The sequence below is a fragment of the Diadema antillarum genome, unplaced genomic scaffold (genome assembly GCF_040938485.1).
Source record: "Diadema antillarum isolate AM-2024a unplaced genomic scaffold, OU_Dant_1.0 seq00001521_RagTag, whole genome shotgun sequence".
Lineage (NCBI taxonomy): Eukaryota > Metazoa > Echinodermata > Echinoidea > Diadematoida > Diadematidae > Diadema > Diadema antillarum.
Window position 1 is genome coordinate 776,693 of NW_027272253.1, and position 15,553 is coordinate 792,245.

Genomic DNA, 15,553 nt, shown 5'->3' on the forward strand with positions numbered 1-15,553 from the left:
GGTGACAGTAAAAATAGGAGTATTCTACCGCTGAAGACACTCGGCCATACTCATTTTCTTGACGTAAGTATTTCAAGAAGACACTTGAAACCTTACTTACTAGACAGCATTGGTGACGGCGAGGATTTTGACCAGCAAAAGACCGAGAACCTGAGCTGGAAAGAATTTTGTCTGGTGAGACTTTGCTTTGTTTTTGACCAAGACTTTGCACAAGTGTTAGCGTATGCATGACATACGGCTCTACCACAGCACACATGCACACAGACTACCGAGTGAATGCGGCATTATGTCGCTCTGTGAGTCTTAGCTCTTCCTCTCGAGCTCTCGACCAACTGTAATTTACTCAACTGCCTTTCAACGTTACCATTCTTGGCTGGGAATGTCAGCTGTCTGTTATGCGTTTGATGTTCAATGCCGCTGCATACATTGTCAAATTGGCCATTTTAGGGCCCGGGAGTGGGTGTACCCTGCACTGGAATTGTACGAAGCTGCACAGTCAAGGCCGGTACCGGGTAAAACTTTCACACAGCCCCAGTCGCTGTATAAATGCGCACCTGTAACTGTTAGCGTCTGGTCGGGCTAAGTCAAGGCAAGAAATATGCAGATGTGTTGTCTGTGTGTGTACATGTATTGTAAATTTAGTCAATATCGTGTGTTCAGGATTTTAACCACTGCAGAAGCAGAGACTCCAACCCAAAGTACCTTCTGATCTGGAGATTCTCCCGCCAGAAACCCCTAGCAAACGGGAGACTCAAAGTTGATGTGTGGGAAGCGCGAAATTCCGAGGGCGCTAGATGCTCTCTGGTACTATCTAAGGCTTATTTTTTCAACATACCATAGACATAATGTAAGAAATCCTTTCCAACGGGAGACAAAGAGCCAGGGCGGGAGAAATTAAATCTCAAACGGGAGAACGGGAGATTTTGCAAAAATGGGTTTTCGGCGGGAGATCTCCCGTCGAAAACGGGAGAGTTGGAGTCTCTGCAGAAGTGATGTAGGCTTTGTATAAATGAGCCATTTCCAAAAGCTTCCGCTTTCTTTATAAAATAGATCTACAAACTGTATTTCTGTGTAAAACCATCAAAGATTTTTTTTTTTCTTATTGCTGTGGCTTTAATTACGTATTTAGAAAATCGTAGAGGAGAGTGCTGAAATTGTATTTGTAATGGCAGTTTTTAGTATTTTGTGAATCCATAATTTTCAGCTATTCCTTGGCTATGCTCTTTTCCTCTTATTTCTGAACTCCTAAATCAGGGAATATGGACTAACTTCTTATCCCCAAGTATGGAAAGGAAAAGTGATACAGGTAAGTGACATTCAGTGATAGGCACATGTTTTATGGTCGCATAATGACAATTAGATATGATTTGCCACATTGTTCAGTTTCAGGGGATAATTATTATTATTAATAGATGCTGGGCACATCCAAAAACAAAATAAAAACACAATTTTCAAGTGTTCAGTTATAAATACATGTGTACCTACGGGGTACACATGTGCATCAACAACTTAAATCATGTATGTTTAAATGAATTTAGAAAGTCGTAGAGGAGAGTGCCAAAATTGTATTTGTAATGTGCATCAACAGGCAGGTGTGCATCAACAGGCAGGTCGTGATGCACAAGATGATCCACAACAATGTAGATCTCCCTATTACGGATTACTTGGAATTTAAGAAACGAGACCCCTCTGTGTCTACAAGAAGATCTCACCCGCTCTCCCTTGAAGTTCCTTTTACTAGTTTTAGCAAGACCAACTACTTCAAACAGTCTTTTTTCCCCAAATCTGCCAAAGATTGGAACTCCCTTCCCCACTCATTAATTTCCATCAAGTATTCAATTATATTTAAATAAAAGCTAAAGAGCACACAGCTTGATTAGATAACGTTCCCTCACAGACCGCTATCAACGTTGAGTGATGTTCCGGATGGAGCTTTTCAACCGTGATACCGTGAAACCGTGAAACCGGTATGTTTGGTGATACATGTATGTTGAGAAATGGACATGCACATTCTTTTTTTAAGTGACATACACCAATGTAAACCCACACTATATCATGAACAAATGTAGAACTGAATTGTTCCATGTACTGTTTATGTGCTTGATTAGCTGTGTGTTTGTTTTCTGTACAAGATCTCTGAGAATAGCACTTTGAATATGTTGGCATTCATACAACAATGAGTAGCACTGTGCTGATCTTGTGTATTTCTCATATCTTAGGAGTTAGGCACAGTAGGCTACGATGTGACACAGCAACAAGCTTTACCGACACAGACCAAGAGAGAGAGTGGGATCAACCTCGAGGTAGGCAAGACCGTGACAGGAGACAACGTTCTAAGTCACCTAGGCACCCAAAACATTCCCGCCACCTCGACCATCATTCACGGAGAAGCGAGAGTCCAGGAGATGGTGACGGGTACCACCACCACCACCACCGAGAAGGCAGTGCAGGACAGCGATCTCAGCGGAGGCATGTTCAAGTGTTGCAAAGGACAGGACACTCGTCGAGTCTTCCAGGTCGTAGACCCCTCAGTGAGCTCAACTCTGGTTTCAGGGGGTCATCTCCGGATGTTATTGAGCTGGATGATGGAGACGGAGAGTCAGTGAGCAGTCGGGAGGCTCATGGAGCCTCGGCTGGCCAGGGCTCAAGTCCTCCAACGACATTTGAAGATGAACGGCACGTGAGCCCAGTGGAGTCAGAGAAATTATGCTCTAAGGCAGGAGGTGATGGACTAAAGCCAAAGGTTGCCTGCGATGCCGGTGGAACCCCATTGCTCACTGCAAGTAGTCTTCCCCAGTTAGCTGGCCTTGCTGGCCTGCAGCCATCAGCTGTTCTCGATGCCAGCATCTCCTCCAGCATACAAATCTTACAGTATTTCCAGCAGCAGCAACAGCTCCTAGCAGCCATAGGACTGACTGGCCTGGGACAGCCAGGGTTCTTTCCCGGTCACCCACTTTCCACCCCATACGCAATGCCCTGTGCCAACGCTCTCCATGCACCATTGCATCCGTGCTCCTGCATGACTTGCCAGTCAGCCCTTTTGTCTCAGGACTGTGCCCGATACTTGCCCCAGTATGCCCACACAGGACAATTGCCGCTCCCTGTGGCTCCCATGCCAATGCCACCTTCTCAGAGTGTGATGCCCCCTGCCAATCAGGATGTCCAGGCCCTTCTCCAGCTTCTACGCCAGAATGACGGTCGCGACTCGCCAGCGTCAGACTGCCAGGAGTGCGCATGTAACGCCGACTGCGAAGAAGCAGCATGTACAGCACCACCCTGTGAGCAACCCGCACCGGCCACACCGCAGAGGACCACAGCCCTGCCACCAATGCAGCAACCCGTACATCTCAAGACCCACCAAGGATTGCCTGGTAGCCCCCAACAGTCTGTGAGAGGTTTACAAGGACCCACTCCTGCTGCCATGACACCCCTAAGACAGGCCCTGACCAGCACCCTGTGCAGCAGCCCCCTGCACTCCCTCATGACACAGCTGAATGAGAGTGGGCTCTCAGCTGTGAGTGCCATACAGTTCCAAAGCCCCGACAGGCATAACTCCTCAAGAGGTAAATATGCAACAAATTCAGTGAAAATCTCAGCTATGCTGTTTTGACTGGTGAGTTGCTACTGGTTCAGCAAATTGATTTGAAACATAAGCCAAAGGATTATTGAGCTATTGCAAGGTCATTTCTATAGTTGCCAGCTGTCATGCATTGTTTTCAACTCAATACTGAAAGCAAATGTACCAAGTGTGTTCATATTAATATTCTGTACTTGTTAATATCTCTGTATTGAAAGTGAGTGAATGGTTTCTGGCTGAGAACATTTTCTAATTCAGCTCAGAATACAGCTAATATAGCTGTTTGTATTTATTAGTAACATTGAGAGGTCCTTTCATTTCGAAACTCTTTGATTTTTTTTTTTAATGATCTCATGTACAACTTGTTACAGATTGACAGTGGATTCTGTAGTGTAAATGCTCTGTATCAAATTGTAATGTCTCTGTCTATACATAGACGACCGCATCTCAGAGAATCCACCAATCGGAGTGTTTTGGGATATAGAGAACTGTGCTGTCCCCCGAGGGAAGTCCGCCCTGGCTGTTGTCCAGCGTATCAGGGACCGATTCTTTGCCGGGCACAGAGAGGCGGAGTTCATGTGCGTCTGTGACATTAACAAAGAGAGCAGTACCATTATACAGGAACTCAACGATGCACAGGTAGGCGTAAGGAAGGGTAGACTTGTTGGAAAGTAATATATTTATCTGTTACTTTCAGCTTTTTCCGAGATGTACCTACAGTGTAGGCCTACATTGTAGAAACCTTGTGGCAAACCTTGCACAAGATTGAACTTATTGCAGTCTGCAGAGCTCTGTAATTCTGCAGGCTCCCTGAAAAATTGAACTGTCTGTATGTCATGAAAAGAGATAAAGAAGCTCTCGATTTTGGAACTACTTGTGCCTATTGAGGTGTGGCCAACTCACAAGTACAAGTATCTTCAAGATGACGTTGTCGAACCTCTCTGATTATATGTGAATGCAGACACCTCCACCCTGAGTATAAATGAAGTTGCAGTTATTTGTATTAGTGGTTGGTCACAGAGAGTGGTAAATTTGAAATATTCTGCCATTTGTGCACTACAAAAATTGGGCAAATTTGAATTGTATGGTTTCATGTATTTTTATTTCCCATCACATTAACGAATGTATCTGCATGTTTTATGCTCCCATCATTTTATGTACAGTATCAAGAGGTGAATTTGCTTGGTACAGGGGAAACTCGGTATAACGAACACTGCTATAACGAGATATCGGTTATAACGAGGAAATTTTCTCGGTCCCAAATTTCCTTCCACACAAGTCTATGTAAAATGCTACTCTTATAGCGAGATCGGCTATAACGAAATAACTGCTATAACGAGATAAATTTTGTGACTTCCAAACAAAGAAAAACATAGTAAATCAAACCTGCTATAGCGAGGTAAAGCAAAATGCCTTCGGTAAAGCTTTACTTCGCCTGTGCTATCATCTTCCGAGATAGTAAAGCTTGATGCGCCAAAAACTGTCTTGTACACACATAATCATTGTCTTCAGTGCACTCCAGCTAGCAGTGCATGTTGTACGTGTTAAGTGTGTGTGTGCACGCACACTGATACATGCAGAAAATGTGGTGGGACGGCCATATGTATACATGACATCATCATGACGTTTAGCAGGTGTGAGGCAATCTGATGCTGTGATTGGCCTTCTACTTAGGGAATTCCCCGTCTTCACACACACGCAGTCATAATGTGCATACAGAATGTGTCACATACACACACAGCATTGTGCAGACCATATTCAAGCTTTCCACACAACACACACCCATACGATAACCACATACCAATCCACAGACGATCTTGATACAATCGCTAGCTATATAAATTTACAAATTAAAACATCTACAATTAATAAGAAACACATTCTTGATATTGGATTTCCTTGGCGAAAAACATCTTCTTACCCTTAAAGGTGAGTAATTCCCTCACACGCAATATCAAGTTATCAGTATTGATTGAAATGTGATGGGTAGTCCCACAATGACATGTGCAAATTAATGTCTTTATTTTATGCCTTCTTTTATGCCTACTGATATAACGAGATATCGGCTATAACGAGGAAAATGACTCGGTCCCGACCATCTCGTTATATCGAGTTTCCACTGTACTCACGTTATGTTCATTTCACTATTGCTATGTAGTGTGGCAATAATATGTACACGTATGAACTGTTTTCTCACAGGTGACTGTGGCACACATCAATGCCACGGCTAAGAACGCTGCTGATGACAAGCTGAGGCAGAGTCTGAGGCGCTTTGCAGACACCCACAGCCCACCAGCCACTGTTGTCCTCATCTCAGGTGAAACCTACGTGTAACTTGTCCCATCTGTTTGTATCAGGGTATGGAAGGTAGAAGCCCACGATAACGAAACTAGACTTCTGAATTGTACGGTTAGTCACATAGGGATGGGATGATGACACACGCTCTGTGTTTTACATCATTCGATGTATACTCCAAGTCATAGTTAGAAATTAGAGTGACCTTGGGGATAGTCACCCCAACTAGCACTGTCATTGTGATGGCTTAAAAGCTAACGTGACATTTGCTGTCAGCAGTGCTCGAAATACCCATCGGCCATCTACAGTATGCCACCATGCCCCTCCCACTGGTCGGAATGCCCCTTTCAAAATCAAACTGTTCACGACCACAGCATTTTATTACTCTCTTGTGCCCCCTCTATAAAGTGGCCTTGACCCAAATTTTACGAATTTTGAGGCATGCATTAGAATACAGGGATATTGTGTGTAGATGTAGGTGTGATGTGCAGTTGAGTTGAGTAGCATATGCCACAACACTTGAAATTCGCGGAGTGATAGTTTTTATAGAAGCCAATCACACACCAAGAATTTGTTATGGCTGAAGTGCCTTTTCTTTGCCAGGCATGATAATGTTTAACAAGCAACTTGAAATTATGGTACGATTTTAGTGGATAAATGAGTGGATAAATGATTGCATGAATGAATGAATACATATTTAGACATGAGTCATTTAACAACTTAATGAATGATTTATGTCTTCACATCCACATTCACACTGGCCTGCCTATCGTTGAAGGTGATATCAACTTTGCCCGAGACCTGTCGGACCTGAGGCACCGGAACGGACTGAACGTGATTCTGATCCATGGCCAGGCAGCCTCGGAGGCTCTCAAGACCTGCGCCAACAAGTCTGAGAGATACGACGAGCTCCTGGCTGACCTGCCATTCAGATCACCTGCCAAGGTGAGTGCTTCTATCAAAGTCCAGCGTAGGACTGGTCAGTGACTCCTAGTGACCATGGCGGCTACACCCCCTGGGAGAGGCTGTGTTCTGTAAAACGAGGAATGTTCGCGATGTGGCAAATTTCGCAAGAGCCGAGATTCATGAAATTAAAATGTATGCGAAAGTTCGTATGGACACTGTATGCATTGAATGCTAGAGGCAACTTGCGAAAATTTCATGCTACGAAAAAAGGCCATGAGCTCCAATTCACGAAAATTTCATGTCCCGAAAATATCGTGCTTTAGAGTAACTCTTTCTTGTTCGGTCCCACTTTGGTAGATGCAACTTCCGGAAAACAGGAAAATTAATGCTCACTTGAATGTTCTTATTTTGGATTTTGGGTATATTTTGTTCACATAGCAGTGAATAATATTGAAAGCCCCAAAATTAGATAATCTTCTAAAAAATCCCTTTCTCTAGGAGTAGACACAATCCAGTCAATGATGATGTGAGTAAATACATTTGTGTGTGGACTTCTCCAAAGTTGTTTGTTTGTTGTTGTTGTTGGGTTTTTTCTTTAATGGCAGATCCAAGGTTGGCCCTTTGTGGGGCTGGGACCAATTTTATTGGATGCCAGTTTTCACATTTTGATCTCCTGTTTGAAAATGCATGATAACGTTTTCTATTAAATTGACAGATATTATCACTGGTGTGGTAGAATATGGTACAAAATATGGACACCATGCCCCCTGGGGGCTCCCAACCCCAAGTTTACTATGTTCTCCTTATGTAATAGTCTGCATGGTAATGCATAGAAGGTGAACTTGCAAAGTGCAAGACCCACTGGATCTGTCATTAAATGATGAATTTAATAGTTATTAACCCATTCAGGAGGAGTCCCAAGTGTACTCGGGCAGGTGTCTATGGGAAATGCGTGTTGTAGAAAAATCTTGACCTCAACGGGTTAAAACAATAATATTGTTTATTCCATGACCCAGACTGGCAGCTTTGAAAGCTCTGAGCTGGTCATCCACAACCTACCTCCCTGGAAGGACAACAACCTGCTGAGAGCTCGCCTCAAGCAGCTCTCAGAAAACTGTGGTGGCAGGGTCGGCAATGTTGTCAATAATACCGGCTTCATCAAGTTCCCAAGTCATGAAATTGCAAGCAGGTAATCTAACCCCTGTTTGTAATATGTGTCATGCCTCTTTGGAAATTAATCATGAACTCAATTCATACATGGAGCACTCAGAATCTGTTTGTGTATAATGTATTTAAGTAGTAACATAAAGAACATATTTCTTGGTTTGCAGGATTTGTTTGTTTTAGTTTGTGTAGGGATCTAACTTTTTGTTCTGCTTTAATTCAGTGAGTTGAAGAATTTTTGTGGATAACTTTGTTTTGAAGTTGGAATCCATGGTTTTGCCCCCCCCCCCAAGTTCTGTTTGACATTATTGTATCCAGCGTTGACCACTCTGAGAAATTGGCAGTAATGCGTGTAGGATCAGACTGACATCCCTCTTTGCAAAGCACACATTGAAGGCTACTTAGTAGTATATTGTATATTATATATACATCAACATTTCTTTTACTTGGATTGATTACCACATTCAGCGATGACTTGCTGGAACACGTCACCAGTAAATGACCAGTACATGCAGCAAAGGGATGCAAAAAAAAAAAAGTTTTAAAGACTTGCTATGATGAGTCCTCATGTGGATGTACTTATCGTTTTTCCCATAGGGCAAAGAAGCGATTGGACGGGGAGAAAGTCTATGGCAACGTCATCAACACGTCTTTCTCGCGGGGCCGTCCTGGATTTGGCAGTCCCCGCTACCTCAGGCACAACTACCACAGGAGGGACACCGAAAGCTTCAATGAGTCGAGAGAGAGGCAAGATGAGGTGTCGAGTCATGGTGAGTATGTCAGGGAAACAAGAGAGAGAGATTTTAAAAAAAGGAAAAAAAGAGAGGAAATGTATTATGCTGTATGTCCCAAAAAGAAATACAATGGGATCCTCCGCTATGATAACTTTAAAAATAGTGAATCAATCCAAATACAAGTTGAGGGCATGAAACTATAACTCATTGCCCACATCTTACAGAAACCCCATTCAATTTGCTTCAGTGGTCAAAAAGAATTGAGGAATTTTGTAGAGCATGTCAGGAATCTCTTCCCTCCAAGTACTGTCCATTATCTTTTCACACTAACCCGTTCCTTCCGCAATTCTTTGTGTGTCTTAAATGCCTCCAAACGAGATTCTGTTTGCCTGTCAACAGAGAACAGGTTGGTAATCCACCTGAGCGAAAGCAGTCAAGCGCTACATGTATCCCCTTTTCACGGTCAACTACATGTGCCATCGAACAATGAAAACTATATCCATCGAGTGCAAGGTATGAATAGAGCGTGCGCTGATGGGCTCACAAACTCTTTTGTTCTACACAAAACCGGGCACTTGAATGGGATGACTGGGGTCAGCAAACACAGAAATCTACTCGAGCTCAGCTTTGATGGCTATGTACATGTTCATACGAGTTTTGCAGCAAAGCAGACGCAAGATAAATCAGAAAAAGAAGATAATAATGCTGTGATATACACATTTTTCCAACAGAAAGAGAACATATGGTGATAGAATGAACTCTTATCTTTTTGTCGACCCATTTTTCTGGGCATTACAACACAAAGAAACATGAATTTAGGCCTCGAAAGTAGGAACTCTTATCTTCATCTTGGGAACCTGGTATACCAGGTTCTGTATATCAGTTGCACCCACGGGAACCTGGTATACCAGTTTCCCATAAGGAACGGGTTAATATGCAGTTCCAAGAGCATCCAAGTGCTAAACTTGGAAGAATCTGATCCATGACATGCTTTACAACAATCAACATTTCTCTGTGACTGCTTGACCAAATTGAATGGGTTTTCTGCAAAATAGAGCTAAGATGTTATATTTTAAGACCATGAAGTAGCATTTATACAGTTTAATCACATTGGGAGTTATCACATGCAAAAATCCAATTGTAATTTTTTTGGGGACATACTATATTTCCATCTGGTGAATGTGTCATCAATCATTTCAGTCATTTAGTTCACACTATGTTGACTAAGCTTGATTTGTTTTACATGCAGGTTGAGAGAGGACTGATATGCATAGATTATGAGATGCTCTCTGCAAAATCTAGAGAATTCAAATTTTGGTGATGGATAGGCTACTCAACCAACGAAGTTTGTTTTCCGCTAGTTTGCATACCTTGATACTTGGGTCTTGGCATTCTGTAGAAGTACCAACCAAATCTTTCCTAGCTTGTGGAAAAGTGAAGGTGTAAAAAAATCTAATGGTAACAATATCAGCAGTAATTATTGATGTCATACAGATATTATTATGTCCCTAAGCTGTGTGCTAATTTCCACCCTTTTTTTTTGCCCAAGTTAATAATAATAATTTTTTTTTCTATCAGGGATTTCATGTCAAAGTCTGTGCAACAAGATAGATGTCACATATAGTATGCAAAAATGTTTGTGTTTTTATCTTTGGTAGAACATAAGAAGAGACAATGGTGTTTGCTTCTGTTCATGTAAAACCTTAAAGATTGCCATGGTTTATAGTCAGTTTCGTGTATCTCCATCTTCATCTGTAGACTCCAGTAGCAGCCAGGGTACCAGTGAGCCGCCAAAAGAAGAGGTCAAGGATGGAAGAGACCAGTCCTGTTCCCAGCATGGACCATGCCCTAAACCCACTCCCATGCCATCCTCGCGGTACGTGGAAAACGCTAGCCCACTGGGAGGGCGAACCAACATGGAGATCAGCCGGGGGCTGGCAGAAGCATTCCGTCCCATCCAGCCCATGCCTCCGGCTTCCGACCCCGCCCATGTAATGGCCCCGCCCCCGCCCCCTCCCGGGTCCATCAATCTGGTGATGGATGGTGCTGCCAAGGGTCCCTATCCACCACACCTTCCTCCTCATCCACCTCACCCACCTCCTCCGCCTCCGTCACAGAGCTGTGATGCACCCAACTCCAGCGGCCGATCGGAATGGAAGCCCTTGATACCAACTCCCCCGCCCCCGCAGGAATCTACCTCGTACGGCAGTGGTGCAACATTCCGTCCCATCCCGGCAGTGCAGAGGATCGCCGGTTCCCAGGGACCCTACATGAATCTCAGGAAGGACGGCACACCGGGCAATCCATGTCTCAAGGGCTGCTATAGGTCAGTGACATGCCAACCCTTAAGACTGCTTTCTTCATAATAAAGTCGGCAAACACTAGATTGTAGAGAACACAAAAAGCTGCAGAAATGAGTTTGTTCATATGATACCAACAACTTAATTTTGGGTGTAACACCCAGGAACAAAGTCTGAGATTATTCTGTCTAGTCAATGTTTTCTAAGATGCTCCTAGGAGGGCATGGAAATGACAATTAGACCCCTCCCCTTTGCACCACAATCTCAGCTACTGTACAGTTCGACAATTTTCTCACAAATGTTTGAAATATCTGCTAAGCTAAATTCAGTAAATTCCACTTGTTGAAGTCTTCTCTGTTGAAAGTAATTACATATTTTGACATATCCTGTAAATATTCACCTGTTGTTAATTTCATTCTAGTTTGGTAGAGCATATGTGCACACTGCAAAACATTCCATACTTATAGTACACAGCATTTTCTTTAATCATGTTTCAAGAATTGAGAGAGTAGCTTTAGGTCTTAGAATGACATCTAAGAACAAATCTATGATTTATGCTGACCCTCTTTGCCTCTTCTTAGTCATTAGTGAGTAAGAAATGTCACATTGCAACTTCTCTTTGCATCTCCATCATGGTACCAGCAACTTCCAGCAAATGTGGCAAACACCGGCATGAATACGATTAGTGCATGGCTGTTCAATCATTTTTGTAAATGGGTACAGTACTGCTCTCCTATTATTTCTCTGAATGAATAACGCTGTGTAACAACTGACCGTTTAACCTTCCCTATGTGTTCAGAGCACCATCCCCTCTAATGGTCACCAGCAAACTCAAGCCCAGCTGGCAGCAGCAGCAACAGCAACAGCCTCAGGGCGTGCCAGTGCCCCCTGGGGTCAAGCCATGGACACCCATGCCGGGCATCGACCTCCTGGTCACCAACCTGGACATTCAGATGTCACGCAAGGAGCTGAAGCGCCATCTAGTGGCAGCTATCAGCGAACACTGTCGGGTAAGGGGAGATCTTGAGCAAGGCTCTTTGTATCATAAAAAGCACCTACCCTCGGTGAATGGCTTGTTGGTCTCTTTCACAGGATTATCTGTTTTCATTGATCATCAAAATGTATAAAATATAAAAATAGAGATGTATGCGTGCTTTTTAAAGTATCTCAGAAATGCAAGATTATAGAAAAACCTTGTTAATACTGTGTATCACAGCCCTGCCTTTTCTGTCTTTGTTTATGCTGTTTTTAAAGAAAAAATGTATTTATGGAAAGAGACTCCAGGTCATTCACTCATTCATGATTTGAAAAAATAGAATTGGATTAGAATGACATTTGCTTGAATAATATACCAAAATAAAAAATATTGGAAGAAATGTTTTTGTTGATGATGACGACAGAGAAAACAGATTTCTACCTGTATCTTAACATCAGGTTAGACATGTTTAAAAACAGCTCAGCAGAGCTCTATAATGCACCTGTCCTGCTCTTACTCTCTCTCACAAGGTCCTACATGTGTTCCTGGCAGCCCCCAGCCAGGGTCACTTCCAGGCGGTGGTTAGGGTGCCCTCCATGGGTGACGCCATCGGAGTCCTGGCCAACGTGAATCGGAAGCAGATCGGCTCGCGGATCCTCCACCTCTCCATCATGCCCCCAGGAGACTGCAACGCCGACAGACTGAGGTGAGGGGAGGCTACCAAAGCCAATAGGACACAGTCTGGTATCTGAATGAAATCAGGGTTTATCTGCTACTGTGCATGCTTAAGTGCTGATTGATTTAAAATACATTTCTCCTAACCTTTTATGTGTCAAGCACTTAGCTTAACTTGCCAAGCTTTTCCATCAGCTTTCATCAAGCCATCATGAAGTGACCTCCTTGTGAATTACAGTGCACTCCTGTTATAACGAACATGGTTATAGCAAAATTCTGGTTACAACGAAATAAAAATTCAGGCCGCAACATTATCAGCTCTATGCATTTTCACTGTTAATTTGTTTGGTCATAGCGAAATTTCGATATAACGAAAAAAAAAAATGCCGGTCCCAAGGACTTCGTTGTAATGGGAGTCCACTGTAGTAAGGTCTAGTTGTGGGTAAGTAAGCCCCCACTTAGTTTGCAGGCACAAACAATTGTCGGTCGTAAAGGAGTCTGTGCCAAGACTACTGCATGCACCACTTCGGCACTGTCCCGTAGGCCCTGTGTTGAAGCTTCTCTGGAGATGCTGCAGTGCAGTGGGGCGTGTATTAGTCTTGGCGCATGCAGACTTTCTACGACCAACAAGGGTTTGTGCCTGCAAACTAGCCCCCACTCGGGGCACAATGTGCCTCAGTCCAACTGGAAGGCCATGGTGACACAATGGGGATTAGGGGGATTAGGTACTCTCTTTGTCATTGACAGTTAGTTTAGAGACAGCTGCACAGTCTGCAGAGAAAGCACTCCAGCTGCATGACAATAGGCAAACATGGCACAGTGAGGGTTTAACCCCTACAAGAGTTATATTATTCTAGCTGTGCTTACAAAATAGGTCTAAACTTATAGAACAAGGTGATTCTCTCAGTTTGACACCAGTTGTCTTTGACAACAAGATATGATTCTTTGGTTGGTTAGCTTTTACAATTGAACAATGCGATGAGTGACGACAGCACCCGACTATCCATGGCAATGTTAGGATGAAAGATGCTATGTGCATTATTTACTCTGTTTATCAGAGGAAGTAGTCATCCTGATTGTTTTATTCTTAATGCTACCTATTTTTTTCCTCTGCCCATTTTGGTGGACACAGAATGATGCTGATCCAGATGCTGCAAGAGGTTCCTGGCATGAGCATGCCTCTCTGCAAACTGAAGCCAGGATTTGAGAACAAGTGAGTTGAGTGACTCTTCCTTCCCTCCTTCTCCTCCTCCTTTATCATTCTCCTCCTCCCCCATCAATAGGGAGCTTTAGATTTTGACGCATGGACGTTTGAGACGACGAGTGCGCTGGACGTTCTCCTCTCCCTGCGTCGTGTGGAAAAGTAGCTTTAGATTACGCTGGGACGTATAAAAAATAAAATCGCGCCCCCGTATGATCAGTTCATGAAGAAGCTCTCTACGTCGCAAACGTGAAAATAGCCCAGTACACGTAGTAAACAACTCAGGCGACGCAAGCTAAAAATAGATTGACTTTACGCGCGCTACTGCGCAAGCTCAGAACATGTTTTTTTTTCCTTTGAACGTCCGCGCGTCTAAAATCTAAAGCTCCCTATTATCAGCATTAAGACAACATTGTTACCATTTTGTGTCAACCTCCAAATCATATAATCACTGCAACCACCTTCATCATCATTTTCATTCTTACCCTCACCCTCTGAATATTTGTCATCACATGTCTTTATTCTACTTCTCATCAGCACCACCTATGTCATCATTGGCTACCATCATCAATATTGTCATCTCATTCTCAGAGATGACTAGTGCACCTGCAACCCAATTTTGTAATACATTTCTTCCCTGTTGCAAAATATGTCTGCCCATGGTTATAAGCAGCGCATGGGAAAGGGAAATAAGTCTATCATAGGAAAACCCCCCACAAAGCTCACACTAGTGGAGTTAAGTAAAACGATGAAAATACCCAAATAAGAGCACATAGATTAGAGTCAAGTCAAGTCAAATCAACCAAATTGAAGTACCCTTTGAAACAGAAAGTGAGATAGGTAAAAGTGATACAAAACAAAGTGAAATGAAATGAAGCAAAGCATAGATACACAAAGCCAGACAAGATGAAGATTAGTCTTCCCCACAATGAAAAAGGATTATCAGACCATCACACTATCAGTCCCGTCTTTGTGCTGGGTTTTGTTTTCTCCACCAGGTACCAGCAGCAGCTGTACGTAGCCGATCTCTACCAGATACCAGACACTGTCACCATGAAGGATGGTCCCGTCGGCAAGCTGGTCTGTCTGACGGCCCACAGTGCCTCCAACTCACCAGCCCCCGGTAGTTACTCCTCCCCCATGGGATGGCAGTCCCCAGCCATGCCATTTGTTCCCCCCAGGTACGTTGCCCCCAATAAACTTGAATTTATCCTTCTTAGTTGTGTTTGTATGCATAAAAATACTGCAGTCCAACATGCATTGGGACCTGACGCTGTATTGATATATAATTTGTTAAGTCCATTGCATGCCAATGCACCTGGGTGTCTGTGGTACAAATTAAATAATGGCCAGTCACCCTCTGTGGGATTTCTTCTCACAAGGTATAACAACATTGATGCAGTGGAGTTTTCCCAGTATGTGAAAGACTTGCATGCAGGTAAATCCAGCTTGTGCCCTGTGTGGAGAGAGAGAGAGTTTACTTACCTTTTTCAGAAACTGTTAGCTTCTGTGTTTTATTCTTTGATGCCACCACTCCAAAGAGGCCTGTGTGTGGAGTTATTCAAACATAAATTCAGACAGTGATGACATTTTGCAGAAGAAGCTTGACCTAACTGAAAGTGTGCAACTTTGGTCCCTATCTCTCTCCACAATCTCCTCCTCCTTCTCCTCCCCTTCCCCTCCTCATCATGTCTCCTCACGATTCGTTTGCCCCCTTCCTCTTCC

The 15,553-nt window shown here is 43.4% G+C and overlaps 1 protein-coding gene across 1 annotated transcript in view; it reads left to right on the forward strand.

Annotated features, from left to right (window-relative positions):
• The first annotated feature begins 1,284 nt into the window (after nucleotides 1–1,284).
• LOC139710321 (meiosis regulator and mRNA stability factor 1-like) overlaps nucleotides 1,285–15,553 on the forward strand; it is a 31,551-nt gene continuing 17,282 nt past the window's right edge. The window contains exons 1-12 of the mRNA XM_071622237.1: nucleotides 1,285–1,306; nucleotides 2,220–3,571; nucleotides 4,031–4,216; nucleotides 5,777–5,894; nucleotides 6,651–6,817; nucleotides 7,795–7,967; nucleotides 8,540–8,712; nucleotides 10,435–11,002; nucleotides 11,776–11,986; nucleotides 12,483–12,658; nucleotides 13,760–13,840; nucleotides 14,827–15,009. Of these exons, the coding sequence (XP_071478338.1) occupies nucleotides 1,285–1,306; nucleotides 2,220–3,571; nucleotides 4,031–4,216; nucleotides 5,777–5,894; nucleotides 6,651–6,817; nucleotides 7,795–7,967; nucleotides 8,540–8,712; nucleotides 10,435–11,002; nucleotides 11,776–11,986; nucleotides 12,483–12,658; nucleotides 13,760–13,840; nucleotides 14,827–15,009 (3,410 nt within the window). The remainder of the gene's footprint in view (nucleotides 1,307–2,219; nucleotides 3,572–4,030; nucleotides 4,217–5,776; nucleotides 5,895–6,650; nucleotides 6,818–7,794; nucleotides 7,968–8,539; nucleotides 8,713–10,434; nucleotides 11,003–11,775; nucleotides 11,987–12,482; nucleotides 12,659–13,759; nucleotides 13,841–14,826; nucleotides 15,010–15,553) is intronic.